Here is a 26,836-nt window from a genome sequence, read left to right as displayed (position 1 = left end):
CCTCTCTGACCTACCTCCTTCATCCCCACCCCCATTCACCCATTGTACTTTTGATACCTTCCTCCTTCCTGACCTATCACCTCCATCCCCACCCCATTCACCTATTGTACTCTATGCTACTTTCTCCCCACCCCCACCCCCCTCTCATTTATCTCTCCACCCTGGAGGCACCCTGCCTCTATTCCTGATGAAGGGCTTTTGCCCAAAATGTCGACTTTCCTGCTCCTCGGATGCTGCCTGACCTGCTGAGCTTTTCCAGCACCACTCTAATCTAGACTCTGGTTTCCAGCATCTGCAGTCCTTGTTTTTACCCAGAGAATTACAGACCCATTCTCGTAACATCAGTAGCGGGGAAAATACTTGAGCCAATCATAAAAGACATGATGTCTTTTGTATGTTATGATCTGCCTGTACTGCATGTAAAACAAATTTTTTAACTGTACTTAAGTACATGTGACAGTGGTAAAATAAATCAAATCAAAACAGAATACTTGGAAAGCATAGACAAAATTAGACAAGTCAGCATTGGTGTATAAAAGACAGATCATGCTTCACAAACCTTCTGGAGTCTTTTTTTAAGGATGTAGCTAGTAGAGTAGATAAGGGAGAGCCAGTGGATGTGGGTTCCCCAGAGGGGCAGTCCTGTATTCCCCTGCAAGTTCAAGGTTACCATCCTCGTATGTGGTGAGAAGCTGAATGTCTGGTGCCCCTCCACCCATAACAGCCCCATCTGCCTTGTTCTGGAGTGAGAGAAAGGCAGGGATTGAGTGATGTAAAAGTATTAGCCCCAGTTCAGGCAAGTGAAAGGTAGTGAGGTATTGAGGAGGCAGTGCAGAGGCCAAGCAGGATTTGAGGCATGGGAGGTTAATGGGGGTGAGAGCGAGCAAGGCAAGTTGTTACAGCAAATAATAAATTTGACAAAGTACAAGATGTTGTGGGAAGTTGGTGCAGTAGCACAGAGAAGAGGGTTGAACTCACCTTTGCACAGTAGAGAAGGTCATTGACCTTCTCACAGCACTGCTGGTTGATTCCTCCTCACCATAGGCAGGGCATTGAACAGATTGCCAACCTCAGACCAGGCTGCCAGGATCGGGTGGCATGGCCTCTTTTGCCACTCGTCTGAGAAGATGATGACCTTCCTGTGCAACACCTCTCTATCAGGGCCTTCAGCTTCCTGTTGGCAAATTCTGGGACCATCTTCTCCTTCTCCAACCTGTTCAGGATCTGTTCATGACCAAGGCAGCACTGGAGTGCCAGATGCACAGGACCCTTTTAAAGATGGCTTGGGCCAAAGGTGTGTAGGTCTTTTGGTGGATATCTGCTGAGTGGTGAATCGTACCGTGAACGGTGTGTGAGTTGGAGGCCAGAATCAGACATGGCAAATGCCAGGGGGAAGGATTAGAGTTAATGCTTAGGTATGGCAAGGAAACTTGCTAGGCCTAATGGAGGAAAAGACTCTACGCACCTTGAATTTGCCAAGATAAACATAAGCTTCTGATCAATAGCTTGGCATAGTTCTAGCAGCAAGCGGCCTTGCAGACCTGAATTGACTGTCCACATCAAAGGGAAGATAGCCTACCACTTCCCATCCTCCTTTGCAGAATGTCTCTGTTCCTTTGTTTCCTTCAAAAGAAACAAGGACACATGAGCCAGACTAATTCTTTCCACTGACTTGGAGAGTGTGAAATTGACTTTGGCAGATGTGGGGAGAAGGAATAGGAATGAAAATGTAGATAGTCTGTGGGTCACCTAAGAGTGTATGGCATAAGTGGTTAATAGCTATTATGTTAATTATTAAAGTGCATTACCAGTGATACCAGATAACATCTGATTACATGTAATTGGAACTTGAAGGAAGAAGAATTTGTTCAAGCTAAAGTCAGTCTCTGTAAATGAAAGTCACTAAATGCCTGCTAGTTTATGCCAAGGTAGACAAGCAGGAGGCTGGTCTACCTTGGAATCCAACGTCTGCAGTTTCTTTGTCTCTGCTAGTTTATACCAGCATGGTTTTTAACTTTTTTCTATCAAGGGCATAGTGAAGCCACTCATGCTATTCATACAGAATCCAGCAATGCCAGTGAAATTCAATGACATCTCCTGCTGGATCAGTTGCAAACAGGATGTGTTATCCAGCTTTGGTAAACAGGGCATTGTTCACCTGAGCGATACCTTTCTGCAGCTGCCCCACTATCTCTGGAACGCTGCAGCTGTCTCTTGAAAGGATATAACTGTGAAGAATTTCGAGGCTGCAGTTACTTTGACCACTGGGAGAAAGGCAACGTTGATGCGTGCTGTGAGGGTTGTACTTCTGAGCACCATCTTCCTCAAGAGTCGCAGTCATCTTCGGCACTGGTTTTCTGCACATGACATAAACCCACCAAGTGTTGTTTCCTTAATTATTACAGACCTGCACATGCTGATGGTTAAATGAAGGATACTTTATCCTACCCCATGATCAAAGAACTGGTAGCATCCCCCATGATGTTAAATTAGTGGACACAAGTTCAATCTGACAAGATTAATTAAGTGGAATTAACAAGTGAAATTCACTCGTGACAGTAGTTAGAGCCTGAAGATATTGCTTAGCTTGTCTAAAATGCATGAGTTGATTCCTTGAAACTAAACAGCAAGCAGATGCACTCCCAAAACCATCAGCTCTCACTTGGGACCATCAGTTGGACTGATCTTTTCACAAATTTCTTCCTCCTTTGCTTTCTCTCCACAACTCTATTCCTTGAGCAATAATGAAAACACCTATTATCTTCCATCGCTTCACCCTGGGCATCTGGCCCCCTCACTTTCCTCTTTGAATCCCTTGCTCACTTCTTACCCTCCCTCCCTGAGTCTCACACGCAAAGATCCTGTTCCTGGCTTCACTATTTCCACTCTCTGAATGACCCCTTCCCAACCCTATGTGGTTTGGAAGGAAGAAACGGAAAGCAGGAGAGGTGCCAAGCTAGAGGTTTGGAAAGTAGCAGGGATGTTTTTGAGCAGGAATGTTGGAGAGTGTGATGGTGATTCGGGTGTGACAGCGAGTCAGAGATAATGTCAAAGAGTTAGTAAGTTAGTAAGAGTTAGTGAGAGGGATTTTATAGAGTCAGTTACTACTGGCATAGTTATTTGGACGAGCCTGGTTTTGTAGAATTTCAAAGGAAAAGTTGAATCCTAAAACACAATGACAGTTCTAGTAAATTTGTAAAGTGGATTCCTAGCCCAGGTCTCCAAAGGTACTCGTAAATCTTGTCTCGTAGCAACGAGTTCAACTTGAGCTCTGTTACTAAAATTGAAGCTGCAGTATACAATTAACATGTATCTCTCATGTTTGTTAGTTGTTGTGGTTATTGTTCTGGTTTAAAACTGGAATGTTGTGAGTTCTATTACACTGTAGTAAATGGAAGATTGAATTCAGTAAACCTGGTAATTTGTGGGCCAGGATGTTACCACATCAATAGTCAGGGGTAATATTCTTTCCTCTTCTCCCATACCTGTGGTAACAATTTTGGAAAATACATATATATTGTTATGGCCAGTTAAGGAGGACCATGGTTCCCCTCTGTTTTAAACCCTCTCTTGATCAGTTGGAATAAACGTGATTTATATTTCTTTTTCAGCACCTAGCTACCACACTTCAGCTAGACTTAGCTAACTATATCACAAACGAAGAGTCAATTCCAAGGTTTTCTTGAGTGAACAAATGACATTTTATTATTTATTACCCTGAAACACACATAAATACACAGTCAATGAGCTAACTAACAAAGTTAGGGATGGGTATCTGGTACAGGCAGAGAAGTAAAGGCAGTTACAGTTTACAGATAATTAATCTGAGTCTCACCTGTTTAGCTGTAGTCCTGTTTCCTTAGGAGGGGTGAATTTTGCAGATACTCTTGATTTCTCAGGCAGTGGATTTTTCAAGTTGATTATTAATTAATGCTGTTTTCGAGATTCAGATGCAAACTCTGTGTTCGTGAGTGTGTTTGAAAGAAAGCGATAGATAGAGAGAAGAGCTTCCAGGGTCCTGACTGTTATTAATCCATATTGCTTTCTCTTTGTGTGTTGTTACTCAAACTAATCCCCTGAAGTATGGTTTGTTTCTGCATTCCAAATCTAGCTCCATTTTTATTTCAAACTGAACACCCTACAGATAATCTTTTATTTCTAATAAGTAAGGTTTTCATGCAAGTTTGAGTAAAACGAAAGATGAGAATTTCTTCATACTTCACTGAGATCTAATGCCTCTTGATAAATTGGTAATTCTGAGGCAGACCATTTTATATCTTCCTTAGAGAACATAGAACATAGAACAATACAGCACAGAACAGGCCCTTCGGCCCACAATGTTGTGCCGAACATCTATCCTAGATTAAGCACCCATCCATATACCTATCCAATTGCCGCTTGAAGGTCGCCAATGATTCTGACTCTACCACTCCCACGGGCAGCGCATTCCATGCCCCCACCACTCTCTGGGTAAAGAACCCACCCCTGACATCTCCCCTATACCTTCCACCCTTCACCTTAAATTTATGTCCCCTTGTAACACTCTGTTGTACCCGGGGAAAAAGTTTCTGACTGTCTACTCTATCTATTCCTTTGATCATCTTATAAACCTCTATCAAGTCACCCCTCATCCTTCGCCTTTCCAACGAGAAAAGGCCGAGAACTCTCAACCTATCCTCGTACGACCTATTCTCCATTCCAGGCAACATCCTGGTAAATCTTCTCTGCACCCTCTCCAAAGCTTCCACATCTTTCCTAAAGTGAGGCGACCAGAACTGCACACAGTACTCCAAATGTGGCCTAACCAAAGTCCTGTACTGCTGCAACATCACTTCACAACTCTTGAATTCAATCCCTCTGCTAATGAACGCTAATACACCATAGGCCTTCTTACAAGCTCTATCCACCTGAATGGCAACTTTCAAAGATCTATGTACATAGACCCCAAGATCCCTCTGTTCCTCCACCTGACTAAGAACCCTACCGTTAACCCTGTATTCCACATTCTTATTTGTTCTTCCAAAATGGACAACCTCACACTTGGCAGGGTTGAACTCCATCTGTCACTCCTCAGCCCAGCTCTGCATCATATCTAAGTCCCTTTGCAGCCGACAACAGCCCTCCTCACTGTCCACAACTCCACCAATCTTCGTATCATCTGCAAATTTACTGACCCACCCTTCGACTCCCTCATCCAAGTCATTAATAAAAATTACAAACAGCAGAGGACCCAGAACTGATCCTTGTGGAATTCCACTTGTAACTGGGCTCCAGGCTGAATACTTACCATCTACCACCACTCTCTGACTTCGACCGGTTAGCCAGTTTTCTATCCAATTGGCCAAATTTCCTTGTGGTTGCCTGGACTCCTCAGCTCATCACAACAGCCATTTTAGGAAGGCAGTGTACATTATGAAATCAGCTGTAAGTCCCTGAAAAACTCAGATATTAAAGTAAGGAAAATTGAACATTCATAGTTCATTTTCACAACTATTGTACAATACAGGTTTCTACAGATGGTACATATTCTTCCATTTTCTCTGTAACAGTGAACATGAAATGCATTCAGTACACGGATGGAAACATTAAGGGAAACTTTGATTCTCAGTGATGCCCGGTGCATTTGCCTCTCTCCGTCTCTTGCTCAGGGTGGTGTCTTCTTCTCTAACCTGTCCCTTGTTCTTTTGGTTCTGGTTTCCAAATCACCTTGGGTTTGCCCTTTGTGCAGGTGGCATGATGGCTCAGTGATTAGCATTGCTGCCTCACAGGGCCAGGGACCTGGGTTCGATTCCAGCCTCGGGCAACTGTGTGTAGAGTTTGCACATTCTCCCTGTGTCTGTGTGGGTTGCTGTTGTCTGCCCTAGTTTCCCCTCTCAGTCCTAAGATGTGCAGATTAGGGGGAATGCAGGGTTACTGGGATGGGGTGGGTCTGGGAGGATGCTCTTCAGAGGATTGATGTGGGCTAAATGGCCTCCTTTCACACTATAGGGATTCTATGAGCAAACAGGAATGCAAGAAAATGCCATTGAGATTTCTCTGCCATTTTGTTAGATGATGGCTGATGTGATTGTAAATTCAAATCTACTTATTCATCTGCTCCCCATAATCCTTCACTCCTTTATCAATCACCAACCTGTCTAACCCTGCCTTGAATATATTCAAAGCTAATCTCCACTGGCTCGTCATGCATGATCGTGGGTCTTGGGTGGGTGTTGTGTTGCAGCAACAGACATTACCTCCCTGGGATCCTTGACCCTGGGGAAGATCTCCTGCTAGGCTGTCAGTGCCTGAGTGACACCTAATTTTGCAGCCCTTCCCATTGGAGTCTATGTGCAGATCTTACATGCTCTCAATCTGGCAGATCCTTGATGCCTCCATTGGCTCCCACTCTTTATTTATATATTGCTATTCCTCAGTATTAGGAAAAGAATATTAGTGGCTGAAGTAAGCATGTTAAATGAAATGTGTATGTTTTTTTCCTTGTGTTTTTTGCTTAATCCATGTCCTAATACTAGGTGGGCAACCTGATTCCTCATTGCCACCAATGCTCCTGTGAACCAGCAACTGAGGACAATACCGAAGTTTTCCACTTTTGTGGATAAAGAACTGGCCTTTCATTGTTGTTTCCATCAGAAGAATGCACTTGTGTCCCACTTTACCATGTTTCTTGATTTCACTGGTCAAAGCACAAAGTCACTGCACTCCCTAAGGATTGAGTGTTTGACTGAGTGGTAGCATTCTTTTCCTGGAGTCAGAAAGTGTGAGGTTTGTGTTCGGCCCTAAAGATCCCATTAAATAGAATGAAAGTGGGAATGTTTAAATGTTTTTCGAATCCTAAGGTGACATCCAGCACACTATACATGTATGGCATGTTTGAATGACCCCTTCTGTTATGGACCCGCCCAGACCCCCTAAAAACATTTCAAGAAAGTAGCCCAGACACTAACTTTGTAAGTTGTTTTAAGCAGGTGTAGAGTGGATATTCTAGGAGTGATGCAGTGGTCAAACCACTTTAGTTTCAAACAAAAGAGAATTTATTTACACGATTACTGAATGAAAAACAAATAAAAGAGAACAGAATATAGAATAACTTAACCTATCCAAAACCTAACCGATTATCCTAACTTAATGACTCTGTTCCAAATACTTTCAACAATCCCCATAACCACCCCTTGGCAAAAAAAGGTAAAATCAAACACAGGTTCTTATATGAGAGATGTCAGAGAGAGGGAGGATCAGCATGGAGCTGCTTCTTTGGTCCAGCAGCTTCACAACTGACTGACTACTTTCAGTGAACAGCCAGATGCTAAAAATCAAACCAAACCAGAGAAAAGCTGAGCTGGGAGAACTAGCCACTACTCTTTCATTGTATAAGTGTTTTTTTAAACTTTAAAGCTTTTTTCCTGAGACAGTATTTGTTGGTTGTAATCAAATTGGCCCTAAAATCCTTCAAACCTAGACCTCCCGGAGTTTCTTAGTTTGCAAATCCTCTGGGAAAAAAAAAGCCAAGGACAACATAACCTTGTTGTCCCTCCCTATGGGTTGTGGGAATCCACAACACCTGTCCACTATATAGGGCTGACCTCCTATTGGTTAGTGTAAAGATAGTTATAGGCAGTGTTCATGTCATGTCTGGTCTGTCTGTCTATCCATTTGTGATTGAACTGACTAAACTAAAACCCTGATTTATTGGGTCAGGGAATAAATGTAGCAACGCTCAACATACTCCCAGATGTCAGGTTTGGAGGTTGTTGGAGATGATTAACGAAGTTGACCTGCTTAACTGTTTAAATACTTGCAGACACACATTAATAGTTTGGGTGACACTTTTACAGCTAAAGGGGTACATATCGAGCATTCATGAAATGGGGCCTGATTTTGACTCTGTGCCAGTGAATAGGTTTTGGATGAGTTAAAACCTCACACTGTCAATGGGTTCTGCATATGATTAAACATATTTTCTCAAGAGAGAAGGGGTTGTTGTACATGAGAGAGGCTGGTGGGTAGAACCAAGTTTTGGATTCTAATGTCCTTTGTCTGATGTTAAAAAATTCTGTGTTGTCTTCAAAAACTAATCCCAGAATTCTCAATTCTGTTATTCAGTTGTTTGCTTTGCTGTAGCATAGTAAAGTTTACTGACCTTGCAATCAACTCAACTATCACCTAAAATCTCACAGGAGAACTAAAATCTGATGCTGAGAAACCAAACTCCTCATTGCATGAGAGGCAAGCAGGATTTTAGCAATTTGTTGTCACAGATTTTTGGAGTTTTGATGTAAATCTAGAGAGACTTTTTCACTTCAGGTACAGAAACAAACAGCCTCCAGTTCAATTAATACTCTTTATTTTAGTAAAGATTGCTCATTATCCGTTGTATGCTAATGAGATTCTTATGAAGTTTTCTAATGTTTTACCAGTATTCTCCTCATACCTTTCATTTTGTGTATTTAAAACTTAAATTCACTTTCTAAAAGATAAGCTTTGCTGATTAGGTATACAATTTTACTTTTAATGGAATTAGCCTGAGGTCTCCATTCCTCAGTTTGTTTGTTTTTTAATAAATGTTTTGTTGTTACAGTGCAAGAGCACGAAGGATGAAAAATGTTTATCTAAAAGCCATTTCAAAAGTACTATACATTGAGCGCAAAAATAAAGTTGACAAATTTATAGTTGCACAACCATTTTGCTCAGATTAGCAGAGGAAAATGTACTATACAATTCTAATCTAAGAATAATGTTTCAAATCATAGGTAAACATTAAGTATTTGCTTTTAAAGCATGATAATGCCTATAAGAATACAGTATGATTAGTTGTTAGTGATTATAATAGTGTCGGTATTATTTGAGAGGTCATGGTGAATTACATCATGGTTTCTTGATTGTTCTTCAGTTCACTGATTACATGAGCACCCCAGCTGCTAAGGAACCTTGAGATACTAGCAGCACAGTTCAGTACTTTCTAACATTACCGAATTTTCAGTGTGTAGAGGAGAATCTGTTTCCTTTTGGGACCATACCAATACTACAGCAGCCATGTGAGTCGTACACAATTTACGAATACTGGGCTGAAGACAGGGTGGAGATCTATGCTTTTGAGTATGAATTAACTACTGATAACAACCATGAATGAAAAGGATAGATACATTTGGGAACAGAGCTCAAAAGCTCAACGAGTACAAATATTTCAGGCTTCAGATAATCATTAGCAGAAGTTGATGGAAAAGCTAGCAGGTCAGAAGGGTCACCTGAAATGTTAACTCTGATTTCTCTTCACAGACGCTGCCAGACCCGCTGAACTTTTTCAGCAACGTCTGTTTTTGTTTCTGATTTACAGCATCTGCAGTTCTTTTGGTTTTTATTCAGACAATCTTTGTCTGACAAGGGAAGACATTTGAAGCTTCTCAGAAACTTGTTTATAGTCAGGCAAGGGGGGGTGGTGGAGAAAGATTGTTTCTTGATTTTTTTTTCTAGCTTACTAGAAACTGGCTTAATATATGAGCCATAGATTTGATTTTCAATGAGCACTTTCATTGGGCAAGAGATGGAGGGGGGGAGCTCCACTGAATGCCCACTGGAAGGAATCTGAGGCTTCAGACTTATCCATAGGCAGTCTTTACTAATGATTCATCTATTAAGTGGACCCTCTTAGCAGGATGCAGGGAGTAGGAAATCTGTCCAGTAGAAGCGTCAGACCAAACCAGTAAATGAACGTGGGAGCAGGCTGAAGGGATTCCAGAGGACAGTCATGCACAGCAGTGGGAGGAAGTGGGAAACACAAATGGTGGAGAGTCAGAGTTGAAAAGGGTGGAGCTGAAAAAGCACAGCAGGTCAGCCAGGATACACAGTGGGAAAACTGATTTTGTGAGGCCATTATGTCTGTAATTGTACCTCTGTGCTCCTGTTGGGGAGACAGCTTGCCTCTTGCTTTGGGCCTTTGCAAATATTATGGCTGAAATCAGGAACGCACTAAAGGCAAACCACTTGGCACAGATCTGCATCGAAGGAGAGTGCATCTGTTCTGTTCTGTTCACCCTCTCCTCCAAAATCATCTGAAAATAATTCACCTTTCGTTTATGTTTGGTAAGAATTATGATTAAGAATGGCTTGTGTTGTGTCTTTTTTTTGACTGGATGTCAGACATTTGAGAACTAGCTATCCAACGTATTAGCACTTCATTTTGGAGGCTGACATTTCACAGTTTTAGGTTTTGTCGAATGTACTTTAGAACTGAAGAATATTGCCAGATGATGGAGCTTTACAAGTCATTTTTAATTTCATGTATTGTTATTCCTTTGTGATGTTTTCTGTGGAATTTTGCCACAAACCAGCTGAACTGTAACATTGTTCAGCTCTGTGTTTCATAATCTGTGTCCCTAACTGCATTGAAATCCAATTAGTGGCAGGGAATTCTATGGTGAGTAATTCATCTCCAGACTTCCCAAAACCTGTCCACAATTCACAAGACACAAATCAAGTGTTAGATATTCATGAGTCAGAATACTCCCCACTTGCCTCCATAGCACTCAGGAAGCTTGACACAATCTAAATCTGCCCACTTTACAGGCATCCTATCCACCATCTTAAATATTCAATCACTCCGCTGTCATAGCAGAGTGACAACAGTGTGTATTATCTACAAGAGACACTGCAATGACTTACCAAAGCTCCTTCAACAGCAAATCCAAAAGGACAAATGCAGCAAATTCATGGAAGATCACCATCTGCAATGTCCCAGGCCATTCTGACTTGGATTTATATTTCTGTTCCTTTGGCTTGAATCCTGGAATTCCTGTTATGAGTGTACCAACACCACATGGATTGCAGTGAATCATAATGGCATTCTCTGATGGACAATAGGGAGATGTGTAGTGGTATTATCGCTGGATTGTTAATCCAGATAATGTTTTGGGGCTCCGGGTCTAAATTCCACATTGCCAGATAGTGGAAAAAAAGTCTGGAAATAAGAGGCTAATGATGACCATGAAACCATTGTTGATTGTAGAAAAATCCCACCTGGAACATGGATATCCTTTCAGAAAGGAAACTTCTATCCTTACCTGGTCTGGCCTACATGTGACTCCAGACCCCCAGCAATAATGGTTGACTTTTAACTGCCCTCTTGGCAATTAGGAATGGGCAATAAATGCTGCCTAACTAGCGACATCCACATCCTCTGAATGATTAAAGTAAAAATAAATATGGGATGGAAACAAATAGTGGCCAGCCAGTGACCTCCCACATCCCATGAATTAATGAAGATTAAATTAAAGATGGACAATTGATTTACTTTTCTTTAACCACAAAGTGTTAATATCTATTTTTGCTATCATGGTAATTCAGCTACTTGAAGATTGATGCAAAGGCATTAACCCAAACTAAATTTGCAATTAAATGATTGCATAGTTTAAACTGCGGTTCTCTTCCAATTGTCATTTCAGACTGAAAGCTGCTTAAAACAATTGAAATGACTGGATTTCAAACGGAAAAATCACGGACCTGTATAAAGTATCTCATGTTCCTGTCCAATACTTTAATTTTTGTAAGTAACTGCTTGGTCACATTTGTGAACAATTGAGAATGGCTGTTTACTTGAAACAGGCACTTGGATGGAAAACTCTGAGAATATTCATGAGATTGGTAATTACAAGAAATTATATTAAAACCTGTGTCCATGGCAACAAGCATTGTTATTCAATAACTTTAATCAAATACATACCGCGTAATTTTATTAAAGTCTCAAATGTGGTTTAATTGTATTATGAGATAAAGAGTACTTTATCTTAAGAATGGTTATGAAATAGTGTGCAGGAGCGGAGGAGATTATTGCAGGATTCTTGATGAATATTAATGCTGGAGGCTTCAACCGTCTGTAATAACCTCATTGTGGTCTTTTACAGACAGGAGGGATATGTCTGCTGGGAGTTGGCATCTGGGTTACAACAAACCCCAATGGCTTCAAGAACATTGTGACTGCAAACCCATTCATCTATACTGGGGCTTACATCATCCTGTCAGTCGGGGTAATTCTCTTCTTCCTAGGGTGCTTAGGTTGCTGGGGAGCCATCCGAGAGAGCAAACAACTGCTTATGATTGTACGTAACTTGAAATCTTCATTCTTTCAGATTATTTTTGTTTTATAATCAAAGGTGTCAGAATGGTTAAAATTCAATCTATATTTCTCCCTCCCCGACCTGCATTTCCAAATTTAAGAGGTTAATTGTACAAATGCATATTATATTCTCATTAGGATAACATCACCAAATTATCATAGAATCCCCAGAAATGTAAGCAGACCATTCAGCCCATCGAGTCCACATCCATCCTCTGAAGAACATTCCACTCTGACTCACCCCCTCTAACCTATGGCTAATCCACCTAACCAGTACATCCCTGGACACAATGGACATATTACCATGGCTAATCCACCCAATATGCAGATCATTGGACTAAAATAGCACATAATATTTTTCTTTATCCATTTTGGAAGGTGCTAAGCTGGCAAGGGTTAGGGTCCTTTGTCCAGTATTCATCATATTGGCCTGGCTGCATCTGTGGAAAGAAAGCAGTACTAATGTAATGTGTTCAGTGTCGTGCTCTGAGAAAGGGACACTGGACTTGAAATGTTAACTCTGCTTTCTTTCCACAGATGCTGCCGGACCTGCTGAATTTCTCCAGCAGTTTCTGTTTTTGTCTCAGGTCTCCAGCATCTGCAATACTTTGTTTTATTCATTGCTTCGGTAGCTGGTGTGTGGTGGCTAGCATTTGGCCTCTGGAGCAGCATAACCAAAACTAATGATCCTTTTGTCTGCAGTCTGAACCTTCACTCTTTCCAGCACTCATGGGGTAGTAATGTGAATCAAGAACATTTCCCACTCCATCGTGCAGACACATTGAGACTATTCTCCATCAGCATATTGTTGAGATTAACTCACTACTGGCTAGTTTAAAACCCCATCTCAAATGCTTTCTTATCTCAGAAAATCAAAAGCTAGTGGAAGAATAGCATTTTGCATGGTTGGATGGTTGAGATGCTATCTGAAGAACAGGGATTTTCTCTCCACTGCCCAATATTTAATTGCTCAGCTAATATCATTAAGGCAGACTATGTGTCCACCGTCTCATTGTTGTATATGAAATGGCTACTGTGCCAATCCAAATAAATGGTATGGGGAGAATGTGATGTAGTGGCAATGATATCAATTGATGCTCTGAGAACATGGGCTCAATTCCCATCATGGAAACTGATAGAATTTAAATTAAATTAGTTCATTTAGAAAAGGAACGAAAACTAATATCAGTAATAGTGACCGTGAAACAATAAAAACTAATCTGGTTCTTGGATAATTATTGCAGGTGGTCCTTTCAAAGTTTGCTATCTAGAATCCGCCTTAAAATAACGATCTGTACAAAACATAATTTGGAGATGCCGGTGTAGGACTGGGGTGTACAAAGCTAAAAATCACACAACACCAGATTATAGTCCAACAGGTTTAATAGGAAGCACACTAGCTTTCGAAGCGTCGCTCCTTCATCAGGTGATACCGAAAGCTGTTGTGCTTCCAATTAAACCTGTTGGACTATAATCTGGTGTTGTGTGATTTTTAACTTTGTACAAAACATAGACAGACTCTGAAGGACTCTTAACCTGGTCTGTCAACATGTGACTCTAAACACACTGCAATGTGCTTGACTCAAACTGCCCACTGAAAGGCTATTCAGTTGTTAAGAGTAATGGCTTCCCCAGTGACACCCACATCCTGTGAAAGAATAAGTTACAATACGATTTAGTCTTCAAAATAATTCATTGCAATTGACTGCAAAACACGTTGTTATTTCCTGTGAAAGACAATGTAAATACAATTTTTTGTTTATTTGTAAATAGTAATAGACCTTTTGCAAGTTTAAAGAATTGTGCCACGTTATGTTTACAAGCTGTTATTGAATCTGATTTTATTTTGTAAGCTGCCCTAACATAAAAGTCTATTTTAAAGCATTTTGTATCAATGTTCCATGTAAAGAGATTCCCTCACACATATCAGCATGGATTTTTTTTCCACTTCTCTTTCATGATTACTTAAAAATATTTGTGAATTTGTTATCCTCAAACTCCTTTACTGTCCAGAAATGAAGACTACTTACAAGTTTTTTTTTCTATTCGTAATTCGTTGCTTCACGTCAGTGGAGCTCCCTCTCCTGCTTTCCCCTCAGTACCCCTCCCTTAAACAATGACGAGATCTAAAACAAATTAGATCTCCTTCACTTTCCATTTTCAACTCTTCTATGATAGTGCTCAGTACAGAGGCTCCTGACTCTTCATCTAAGGTCCAGGAAGATTCAATGACCCGAACTAAATGGCAAACTTGACTGGCTAAAAATATGCAGAGAATCCGGTTATATTTTAGTGAACAATTTACAAAATAATCGAGTTTGCCATTGAGAACAGGTTGGGAGCGGCCCCTGCTGGTCATTTTCAATTCATCTACTCCATGCAATACTGTTGGAATATTTTTGAAGAATTAGAATCACTTTATCTTTAATGTGCCAAAATCCACTGAATTAAAATTGTGTACTTTTGAATTTTTTAAAAAAAATTAATTTTGTGCACTGTAGCTGTAATTTGATTCGGTTCATACATTTAAGTTCTCTCTTGCTATTTGTGACGAGGCAATGCTGGTCTGTTAACATATGAATTTCTTCAGTTTGATTCTGAACTTAGAGAACCGTCCCAGCTGACAGGTTTGTGAAAATCGAAGACCAGTTGCCTGCGTAAGGCATTTTTTAAAAAAGTAACAAGTGTCCCTTATATTCAGTGTTTAAAATGCCAGATCAGACGTCTATAGTATTACTATAGTTTTATGTACATTCATGAATTCGCTGTAAATGGCAAAATTCGGAATTCTCCTCACTGTAACTCAAAGAGGCAGTTGAAGGAATGAGGAATAACTGATGGTGTTGTGTTATTTACAGTTTTTGCTATTGATTCTGATCATTTTCATCTTGGAGTTAGTTGCAGCTGTCCTTGCATTAGTCTTCAGAAAACAGGTAGGTACAATGATCACAAATAAAACTGTTATTTTTCAGCTATTTGAGAGCAACTACTATGTGGCTGAATATGAATCCTGTAAATTTATATTCAGATACGAAAGGATTATTTCTTAAAGGAATTGCAGATGAAATACAAAGGAGACAATTCCACAGATGCATTTTCAAAAACCTGGAATGCCATTATGATGGACGTAAGTTTTCAAAGAAATTCTCTTCTTCCACACATTCCTCCTGGATATAGGCTGCCTATATTTGCACAGCCATCAGCTGTCAACTTATGCCTAACCCAAATGACTGTTGACATGTTGCGTTACTGTTAGTTGCTTCACAATATGAATATTGACAAATAGCTTGACCATGTGATGCACCACACTTCCCTTAGTTGACTGCATTAAGAACCATCTTGTGGTGCCTGGAAAAGGAATAGCAGACCAGGTTATAACAAATTGACTCAGGCAAAGCCAACCAATTATCTGGAATTCCATCTGGTCGGCTTGACCTGTTGGCTTACCCATGCTGATTGTTATAGTACACACAGTCTTGGCAACATTATAGAGTGAGCTGTTTCATAGCTTGTTTATGTTGCTAAACCTGTTCCACTGAGTTCATTGTTATTGTTCAGTCACCATTGTTATGGACCAGATCCCCTTAAAATATTTTAAGAAAGTAGCCTACACTCTAATATTTTCTTATTTTAAAGGTAGATGTGAAATGCCGTGTTCCAGATGTGACTGATCAAACTACACAATGTTTAGCAAAACAATTTATTTAAACACTATTGTTAAAATATAAACAAAAGAAAGATCAATAGCTTAATAACAGGAAAACTTAACCAAATAATAAGGAAAGCACCTATTACTGATTAACTGTTCCAATATAGTAACTTCCCATAAACACATCCCTTGGCAAAGATTCTTACATGCAGTCCTGCAATCCAGGAGGAAAAATACAAGAGTGTAGAGCAGCTAGGAGTCATTCACTGATGCATCCAACTCTTGATATCCCAAAGACTTCTGAGTTACTGAAGAAACCAAATTCCAAAAATCTGGATCTGTGACAGCTGTCCATACCCAGGCTGCTTCCATTGTTCAATTTTGAAAACCTGAAGGCCTCACAAGCTGTTTACTGAAGTCACTTCAAGTAGCCAGTTTGATACCTCTGCCTTACAACCAATCTTCAAAGAAAAAGGGCAAAATGACTTTTAAAGGTGACAGCTTTATCATACCACCTACTCAGTTGAGGCTCAGTTGATGATTGGTGTTGTTTGCATCACCCATCCACCCTAATTCTGCTTCTTCTGGCTTCCCCTGTCCTTTAATATTCAATTCGTGGCAAAGTGGAATTTGCATCAAAGCCATCATATTTAGTTCTTGTCATTTCAGTTTTCCTGCTGTGGTGTAAATGGGCCTCAAGATTTCGGACAGAATTCCTCTTTTCACGAACTCTTCCCCAATATGCTGCTACCTGAAGCATGTTGTAAGAAGAACAATACAGTCCTTGTCTTCCTCGACAAGAATAGATGTTTTCAGGGAGATGCTGGCTACATAAACAGTAAGGTAAATAGAAAATGTACATGGAGCATTTATTGTGGAAGGGTAATTGGTTGCAACTCAGTGTGATTTCCAGATTGATTTTTTTTAATCACTGAAGTCACTCGAACATGATTATAATTTTGATGTAGTGTTGTAAAGTAAGCACCAATCTTTGGAGGTTACGGATTGGAATATGGAATTGAGAGAAAAAATTTCTTAAATTCCTACATGGACATAGCATCACTGGAAAGGCCTGCCCATCATAACTGTCCTTTGAAAAGGTGATGGTGAGCACCTTCTTGAACCATTGCTGCTTGTGCAAGTATGATGTCATTGGATGGTGGACCAGACATGGGGACTGTGAATGGCCTATTACTATTCTTGCATCTGTTCCAGTGAGAGTCCAAGTTGAGTTCATAGAAAGGAGGCCCAGAAGGAGGGCATATGGCCCACCCTGCATGTGATAGCTCTTTGGAAGTGAAATTCAATTAATTCCATTCTTCCTGTCTTCTTCCATTACCCTAAAAGTTTTCCTGTTCTAGAAAATATCCTAGTCTATTTCCAAAGTTACTCATGAAATTGTTTTAATTGCTCTTAATTGTTCTTTCAGTCAGCGCATTCCAAATCATCATAATTCAACATATACAGGAAATATATGTAGTCTTGAAGGCATTCACTAAATTTTAGGTCATAGCGGTGTTGAAACTTGCATGAGGTAATTGCTAATGTTTCTTGTTTCAGGGATGTTTCTCAATGATTGCAGAGAATTTTCGGAATTATGTTCATCTGGTTGGAGCATTCAGTATAATAGTGCTTTTAATTGAGGTAAGGTCACATTTGTCCAGATATAAATGTTTGAAAGCTTCATAAAATACAGGGACAGGAGATTTATTTGTGGTGAAATTGCTTGTGCTGAAATTGCAAGCATACTTTTCAGAGCTAGGATTACAATTGAGGAAATCTCCTACTGTCACTTGATGGCACAAAAGGAACTTTCTCATTATTCACTAAACATGTACCTTTTTACCACAAGCTATGAAAGTCTTTCAATGTTTGTGCAGAAGAGTGATGATTTGAGGCAGGCAGAATAAATGGAGTATTACCCAATAGAAGCTTCAAACCACTTACCGGATTGAGACTAGGTAGCTAAAGCATACATGATCCAAAAGACAATCTTTGGGTTATTATGTTCCATGCTATCATATTTAACAAAGTACTTTTTTCAAAAGCAATTGTATCAAGGGAAGGGAAGATACAGGAGTGTAATTTCTGCTCTTAGTCATTTCTTCCCAATTCTGTCTGAACAAGTATGAAGTTAGGTATGTTTATGTTGGGGTAAAAAATGAGGTCTGCAGATGCTGGAGATCACAGTTGAAAATGTGTTGCTGGTTAAAGCACAGCAGGTCAGGCAGCATCCAAGGAATAGGATATTCGACGTTTCGGATTCCTGATGAAGGGCTTATGCCCGAAACGTCGAATTTCCTATTCCTTGGATGCTGCCTGACCTGCTGTGCTTTAACCAGCAACACATTTTCAACTATGTTTATGTTGGAGCAAGTTGAGCTTTGCAATGGCCCCTTAGACACACAAGAGAGTGGCTGATTCCAGTCAAAGTGCAATAAAACTTTGTGTCCTCGAGTGAGGATGGAAGAAAGATTGGTTATGTAACTGCCACGAATTAGTGGCTCACAACATTAAACGAAAATGTACCTTTAACTCAATCTTTTGTGTCTGAAGTGGATAAATTTTATCCATGTGGTAAACTAAATATCAACTGTGATGTTGATTTGTACAAACTGAAGGGAAGTACAATCAAACCTGCCAGAGAATGGAGGGGAAGGACAAACGTGTGGATATGGGTCTTGACTTTGGCTGATAGTATGAAATGGGCAATGTCATCTGCATTATGCATGTCAGCCTGTGAAACTGTGTATTGGACAGATGATCTAATATCATGCATTGAATACTTGAAAACCCATGAAGACTTTCAACAGGCCACAATGAAATTGTGGTCTGTAGCAGGAAAACTTCAAGGTGAAGCTGAGAATTAAATCATAATACTGTCTGAAACTTAATTTTATCAATCCTGTTTTTGAAAAATGTAATTACATCTGATTGAAATTGAATTCCTCTTCTGCAATTAAATCTTTGTCCCATTATTTCTTGTTCTGCACCACAAACTACATGCTCTTTCACTCTCGGAAGATCTGTGTGGGAAATGTTTAATAAGGGGGCAGAAACAAGAGGCTTTAAATTCAAGGTAATTGGCAACATAATCGAAACGGAAAGAAGATGTTTTGTTTTACTTGTGGGGAGTTGTGATCTGAAATCCTTTGCCTGAAAAGTTGATGTTACCAGAAAATAATACCTTTCAGAAGGTATTTGGATTAAATGCTTGCAAGGGAAAAAAATATGGCTGTGGGGAAAGGGCAGGCAAGTGAAACTAATTGGATGGCTCTTTAAAAGAGTCAGCATGTGCAAACTGGGCTGATTGACCTTCCTTGTATGCTGTATCATCTTACGTTTCAATGAACTTGGACTAAAATTCATGTTATCATGTTGAGCCAAAGTTGTTTATTTTTGCTTTTGCAGCTTGGCGCTATGGCTTTTACTATTTTTGTGTACCAGGCCTATAACTAATAATGACCATTGTCAGGCAGAAGACACATACTAATCATGACTGAACAAACAAAGAGGAGAAAGCAGACAACAAGAAACACGTACTGGACAATGACTGTGTGGATGTGCAGAGCCAGCTGTGATTTAGCAAGAATGCATTTAAATGACATGTGAAATTGTTTGAAAAGGAATGAAGCAAACCTTAATAATGAAAATAATGAAAAAGGACAGTCCAGCCATTTTATATTGTCCACACAATTATTATAATTGTAATTATTATAATTATATTCTGTTTTGTCCTGTTAAGAATGTGCTACTTAACCTTTTAACAGTGTTACTGCCCATTTTGAAATGGTTGTGTAATGAGGTACAAATGTAATGTCGAGCTAATTATATTACAGTGTAATAGATACGTATTGTGATATGAATATTCATATTTCTTCTATTTGTGATATCTCAATTGTATTTTTGACTTTAGAGATGAAAGTTTGCAGCTTTCCTTTTAATTTATTATACCCCTGTAGTTTGCAATTTAAACCTCCCCTCAATCCCTCTTCCCACCTTTGTGCTTTTGAAACAGGCATTATATGGGTCACCTGATTCATTTCTGTTTTCATGCAACTCCCAAAACCCACACCCCAAATCCCACTCCCCACCATTGTGCCAATCCATGCCAGCCCTCCTCCACCTGTCAATGAAAATTCACTTTGTTAACCTCCCCATACCAATGTGTTCGTTAGGGTAGAAGGTTGTTATGTAATGCTTGATTTACGACAGCAGATAACATTAATATTATTAATACAGCAGTAACAAGCAACAACAACCCCAGTGTATATTTCCTGTTGTCATTGTGGAAGCTGTGTTGTTTTCCATGAACACTTTCTTAATAGAGGGAGCTGTTCTATTATTGAGTCATGCACTGGTCATATGTCACTTCCTTAGTTTGTGGAAGCTAGCTTTTCTGCCATGTGTATGTAAGGTGGCATGGTGGTCAGTGGTTATTACTGCCGCCACACAGCACCAGGGGCCCAGGTTCGATTCCACCTCAGGTGACGATCTGTGTGGAATTTGCAGATTCTGTCTGTGTCTGTAGGGGTTTCCTCCAGATGCTCCAGTTTCCTCCCACAGTCCAAAGATGTACAGGTTAGGTGGATTGGCCATGTTAATTGCCACTAGTGTCCAGGGATATGGAGGCTAGGTGGGTTAGCCATGGGAAATGCCTGGTTATAAGGATGGGGTGGCTCTGGGTAGGATGCTCTTATGGAGGGTTGCTGTGGACTCAATGGGCTGAATGGCCTGCTTCCACACTGTAGAGATGCTATAAAAGGCAACAGTGAGGGAATCACTTTTATTATAAGTGTTGATATTATTTATTGTGCTATGCAAATGGGATCCTGTTCCCAAAGCTGGAGAGTCCTTCACATACTGAACACTTTTTAAAATATCTAATAAAAGAACTGGGCCAGAATGAGTAAATTCCACCGCTCACGGTGTGTAATAGCATTAAGAGTGGATGTGTGAAACTTATTATTATTTCCAGTGAAATCATCAATAATGTCTTTTGAATAATTATCACAACTTTTTTTAATGATCTGTGCACCAGAGCTGGAACACTTGAGTATCTGATAACAGAGTCATCAAATGGACTTTTATCAACTTAGAACACACCAGATGATGGTACAATGCTTCTCTTTTCTTACAGCAACTTGCCTATAATTCGGTTAACTTATGATATCTTACTTCTGACCTATTGCCATTTTTAAAAAACAGACATTTCTCCAGTCCATTCAAACTATTGGAGATTCTGAATGTATGGGCCAATAGCACATACAATACAAACCCCAACTTTATAAGCACACATACTGTTAGGGCCTGCAGCTTGGGCTATTATAGAACTTCTCCTACACTCAATTCCATATATTACATTTTACATCATCTCTATCTAACAGCACTGGGTCATCATCTAGAGTGGTGGAAATCAATTCAAAGTAACCATTGTTAAATTCAACCATATACTGAAACCCAACCCTATCTTGAAACTCAACCCATAAGTGTCCTGCAGTGACCCTATATCTTGCTATCAGTTATCCATGAACTTCATTTCCACTAATAGCAAGTGAGCGATCTATTACTAATGTCCATGGATCAGAAATTCAGACTAATATTCTGGAGATGTGAGTCAAATCCCACCATTGCAGCTGATGGAATTTAAAATCAGTTAATAAAATCTTAAATCTAAAGCAAGTCTCAGTAATGGTGACCATGAAACTATCATTGATTGTCAGACAAAAAAACATTAGTTTACTGATATTCTTTAGGGAAGGAAATCTGCCAAACCTACAATGTTTGGTCTACAGATATCTCCAGATCCACGACAAAGTAGTTGGCTCTTCACTTAAATGACCAGCAAGTTACTCCGTTCAACAGGCTTTAGGAATGGGAGACAAATGTTGGACCGGTCAATGGTACTCAAACAATAAAAAATAACAACAAATTTTGATGCCCTCAACTGAATGGTGTGCCCTAGAAACACATGAAAAGACTATCATAAGCCATTGTCCTGTCCTTGGACAAAAGATACATGATGATATTGATGATGATGATGATAACAAAATTAATTCGGTTTTATTACTGGTTTGAAGTTATTTATGGGCCCGTTTTTACCAAGTCTTCAAAAAGCGAAAAAGAAAGAAGGCTTTACATGAGAAAAATACTGTAATCATAATTTCATACTGCAATTGCAAACTATTATATTTTATTATATAAGTGCTAACTAAATTCACTGTCAGTTGTTTAAAAAAATTACTGCTCCCATTCACTTGATTTTGCTATTCAATAAATCCATGAAGTTGGTAAAGTTGAAGCAAAATATTGTGCAACGTTATTCTTTTACTTTTGAAAGGTATCTTGAAATTAAGGGATTGAACCAAATACTAAAGTAATCTTTGAAGCTTCTCTGTGACCACAAAACAAGTTACAATATAAGAAATCATCATTCAGTGCAATCAGTCCATGTCTGTATTTATCTTTGATAGGAATAACTAACTCTAATCATAATTATTCATCCTGCTATCACATCATTTTAATCTTTCATAAACAGGTTTAAAAGGTTTGGTTATAATGCAATTGACACAAAGTGAAAACCTGCAGTTATCCCTGAACTAGATTTAGCAAACTTCAAGTGCAACTGCTTTGGCTCAAATCAAGGTATGTAGCACAATTAGCCTAAATAAGAAATTATCCCAACGTTTATTAGTACCTGTATTTATTGAGCTGCCCATTCTGACCTTGATCAGTCCAATAAATACAACAGCTGCAAGTCCAATAACTCATGTTACCAAAGGTTGGATTTAAGGAAATGAGAAGCATGTGGTAGTACTTTGAGCTATCAGAGCAAGGAGGTGTTAGAAGTGAGAATTATGATTAGAAAACGAAGAGTGACACAGATAATTATCCCACTTTTACTTTTCATGGCAGTGGAATGGGGTCACATTTTATAAGCTGTCTCCTCTCCAGCCTGTGCCTTAGTAGGAAATGAATTCACAGGTTTCAGATATCTACTGTAATTACCTATCTATTTTAATAGAAAGTGCCAACAGTCCACCCACCATCTGAGGGAACCCTGTTCTTATCTGATATACTTGCTTTCATGTTAGATCAATGCATTAGGATCAGCTTCTGGCTGATCTCCCAATCTCCAACTTAGTGCTGAGGTCAATTACAGCATCTTGGAGATAAAATGTGAAGCTGGAGAAAACACAGCAGGTCAGGCAGCATCAGAGGAGTCAATGTTCCAGGTCAGAACCTTTCATCAGGACTGGGGAGGGGGTTGAGAAATAAATGGGGTGGGTGGGATGGTGAATAGGTGGATGCAGGTAGGAGGTGATTGTGACTGGTGAGTGGAAAGGGTAGAGTATATAGGTGGGAAGGAAGGTGGACAGATAGGTCAGGTCAAGGGAGTGGGGTGGAGAGGGAAGACTTGGTTTGGGATGAGGTGGGGGTTGGGGAGATTTGAAAGCTGATAAATTCTATGTTAAGGCCACATAACTGTCCATTGCTACAATAATTAAAACCATCTGAAACACAATAGACCAGAGATTGAACTATGTACTTATTTGATTGATGAGCCTTCAGAGAAGTGTGACTCAAGAGATTGCAGACTAAAATGAAATGGTCCTGCACTATGTGCAAAAATTGACAAGTCTTACTATTGTTAACTGGAATCTCAATTTCCTTAATTTCAGTGAACTCTAAAATTAAGTCATAATATTGCTATGTGAAGTAAGTTATAATTGTAACTTTACACAAACAATAGAATTAGAAGACTCATAGGTATACAGGAGTTCGGCTGTATGGAGAGACTGGAAAAGGCTGGGCCAGTTTTCCATGGAACAGAGAAAGTTAAAGAGATTTTTAACAGACACACGGTCAAGAAAGACTAACATTGGATCCAGCAAACACATCCTCACCCAGCCTGGCACTGAATCTAGCAGGAATTCTATGTCCTAATCCTAAATCTCCCACACAGTCTCCTGTTCCATCCACTTTTTATTGCAATCAGCTTTGGAAGCCCTCCCTGTCTCACGTTAAATGTAATTAAGTGTATCATTCATCTCCCTCCAGATTGTGATCACATTTATGATCCTGGTGACTCGAAATTCATTCGGGTTCATTTTAAAGTCTTTCGTGTCTAATATTTGTAATCAAGGTGCTGTTAGTTAAACAGCTTTTAAATGTTGCAATAATTTGTTGCTATCTATACACAAGTAAAACAAAATACAGTTGACCAATAGATCCCAAATATCTCATTGCCACACGTTTAGCATGAACTAGTTTAATTCATCATTGTGCACATAGAAACCCAGGATAAGTTTCATTCCTCTCATTCTATCACTTTCCTTTTCCTTCCCATCCTATTCTCACCTTCCCAATTTTGTTCCATCCTAGGGTATGAGCTTTCCCAGCTCCAGATCTTATTACCAGGTTCCAGACTCTAGGCCAAGACCTCCATCTTCCATTAGCTGAAGGCCTTGATGTCTGTTTCCATCTTCCCATCCACCCCACCCCCCCGTATTGGCACACTCCCCTGGCTTGAGTTGGCAAAAAGCTTCAATAATATTTCATAATCACACCCAGAGGTAATGGAGGGATACCAAATGCACAGGGAGTAGAGCAGCATCAACCATACAGAAAAAAAGTGACACCCTTTGGTGGGGGGAGGGGGGTGAGGGGTGGTGGTGGGGAGAGAGACAGAGTGAGAGAGAAGATGGACTCTGATTGCCAGTTTCCTTACCATAACATGATGGCAATCTAGGCCATAAGCTTTGGGACATACAAAGAAGAGAAGGACTGGAAGAGACTTTGCCTTAGCTGTCAAACTGCACTCAGAACGGATGTAGCATGATAGAGTGGTCATCTAAATGTCAAGCAGAACTGGAGTTCCAATGGCTAAGAGAGATGTGTTGAATGTAAATATATTTACTTTCCAATGAAATATCCTATTGTCTCTGGATTCACGTCAAATTTGACAACTTGATGGACAAGGAAAATCCATTCATGACATGGCCAAACAGGTTGATTTGTCAATCTGCAATATCCTTCCAACACATGCCAATGGCAGGTAGCAAGAATAGAAGAGATTCCCTTTCAGACAGTGATGTGGAGAATGTTTGAGCCTCTAGCATCAATATGTGCAGCTCCAGACCACAACATGCTTAAAAACATATGTTCCCACAGCAACTCAGACTCCCTGAATGATCTGTAACAGACCACCACTATTATTATGTTGATTTAAGAGTGGAAAGTGGGGGGGATCCAAGATGGCGGCGACCCAGCAAGACTGAGTCCACAGTGCTCTACCCAAAACTTGGGAAAAGTGGGCTATCCACCCCCACCACACTCACTAAACCATTTATAATAGTTGTTAACCTTAAATAGTTACCTATTAGTACATTTAAATAGTCTAATACTAGCTGGAAAATGAGTAAAGGGAGGGGAACAGGCAGCTCTAAGAAAGTAGGGACCCCTCCCCCACCCTCTCCCTCTTCAGCTGCAACAAAGGTGTCTTCAGCTACTTCAGGAGATTTACCAATGAAGATGAGCTTTGAGGAGATGTTTGCCAGGTGGGAGGCGAAGATTGATGCTTTTATCGATGAGTCTCGGCAGAGCAGAGAAGCACTATCAGCCGAGCTGCAGAAGCAGGGCAGAGACATTCAGGAATTGGAGTGCCGAGTCAGAGAGGTGGAGTCGAAGGCCGCAGCCTCAGAGACTGGGATAAAATCAACAGCCGACCACATCCGTTTTCTCGAGAATCGAGTCCAGAACCTAGAAAACCACATTGATGACCTCGAAAATCGATGTCGTAGAAAAAATATTCGGTTGTTGGGCCTGCCCGAGCAGGAAGAGGGAGGTCAGCTGACAGCATTCTTAGAGCATTGGCTGCCACAACTTTTAAATCTGCATAATGGATCAGGCCAGGTAAGGGTAGAATGGGCCTACCGGGTCGCAGTACGTGGGCCCGGCTCAACCCAGCGCCCACGCCCGGTCCTGTTCCAGCTGCAGAGCTATAGGGAGAGGCAGATGCTCCTGGAAGCCTCAAGAAATCTGGGAAAAGATCCCCAAGCTATGACCCACAAAGGATCCAGGATCATGCTGTTCCAGGACTTCTCCCCAGCTTTGGTCCGAAAGAGGAAGGCATTCGATGAGGCGAAGAAGCGTTTAAGGGACTTAAATATCCAGTACTCCTTACGATATCCAGCGACGCTACGCCTTAGCCACGAAGGATCCATATATAACTTCAGATCACCGGAGAAGGCTAAGGAATTCTTGGACTCTCTTAAATAAACTGTAAGAGATTGTGGACGCTGGTCTGCCTTTCCCATTATTTTGGTTTACATCCCTTCATCTTTTCTTATCTTTCCCCCTATGTGTGTATGTATATATATATGTTGGGGCGTTTGGTTAATGTTGATGGGGAGAGGTGGTTACCTTATTCTATTTTACTTCTGTTTTTAGGAGCGGGGTTGTTTTTCTTTCCCCTGTTATTTTGTGGTATTATATTTAAGTATTACATGTTGAGATTGTAATCTTATAGTTATATATGGTATTAATATTCCCAAATATATTTAGATGTGGGTGTGGGTGGGGGTGGGGTGTTCACTGTTAACTCTAGCTTTATATTATATTTGAATTCTCCTCATTTTATTGAGGAACACCTGGGTCAAGGGTGGGGCACTGGTTGGAAGAGGGTAAGATGGACTGTGGGAGAGGAAGTGACGCTCCCTGGGAACAAGGGAGAAAATCTCCAATTCGGAATGTTTTATATTTTTTATACTTAGAAAGAGTTTTTTGTTATATTGTTTTGAGTGTATCAGAGAGTCTTTACTTTTGTAAATCTTGTATGCTCCATGCTCGGGATGTTCTAGATAGGGTTTCCCCTCCCGAGGGGTCTCGGATCTGTCCAGATGATTATGGCTGAACAGTCGGTTAAGTGGTGCACCTGGAATGTCAGGGGGAGTAATTCGCCAGTTAAAAGGAAGAAAATATTATCAAATCTTAAGAAGGAGAGAGTTGATATAGCTCTCCTACAGGAGACACACCTGTTGGATAAAGAACACTTAAAATTACGACAGGGCGGATTT

The 26,836-nt window shown here is 40.1% G+C and overlaps 1 protein-coding gene across 11 annotated transcripts in view; it reads left to right on the top strand.

The window, feature by feature from the left end:
• The window catches only part of LOC132828420 (tetraspanin-18-like), a 131,486-nt gene extending 109,455 nt beyond the window's left edge, over nt 1-22,031 (top strand). For 7 of the 11 annotated variants that reach the window (XM_060845516.1, XM_060845514.1, XM_060845512.1 and 4 more), the window contains 7 exons: nt 11,439-11,539; nt 11,898-12,092; nt 14,968-15,042; nt 15,138-15,236; nt 16,428-16,601; nt 17,319-17,402; nt 19,170-22,030. In XM_060845516.1, coding sequence (XP_060701499.1) covers nt 11,465-11,539; nt 11,898-12,092; nt 14,968-15,042; nt 15,138-15,236; nt 16,428-16,601; nt 17,319-17,402; nt 19,170-19,217 — 750 coding nt within the window. In that variant the 5' untranslated portion in view covers nt 11,439-11,464 and the 3' untranslated portion in view covers nt 19,218-22,030. Of the gene's footprint in view, nt 1-9,017; nt 9,036-11,438; nt 11,540-11,897; nt 12,093-14,967; nt 15,043-15,137; nt 15,237-16,427; nt 16,602-17,318; nt 17,403-18,782; nt 18,838-19,169 lie in introns of those variants that run through there. The other 4 variants (XM_060845522.1, XM_060845520.1, XM_060845523.1 and 1 more) reach the window with 4 other exon arrangements.
• Nucleotides 22,032-26,836: the final 4,805 nt, after the last annotated feature.

This window comes from Hemiscyllium ocellatum, chromosome 26, assembly GCF_020745735.1.
Source record: "Hemiscyllium ocellatum isolate sHemOce1 chromosome 26, sHemOce1.pat.X.cur, whole genome shotgun sequence".
Lineage (NCBI taxonomy): Eukaryota > Metazoa > Chordata > Chondrichthyes > Orectolobiformes > Hemiscylliidae > Hemiscyllium > Hemiscyllium ocellatum.
The sequence above is the reverse complement of the archived record's forward strand: the minus strand, read 5'-3'. Positions and strand labels throughout refer to the sequence as shown.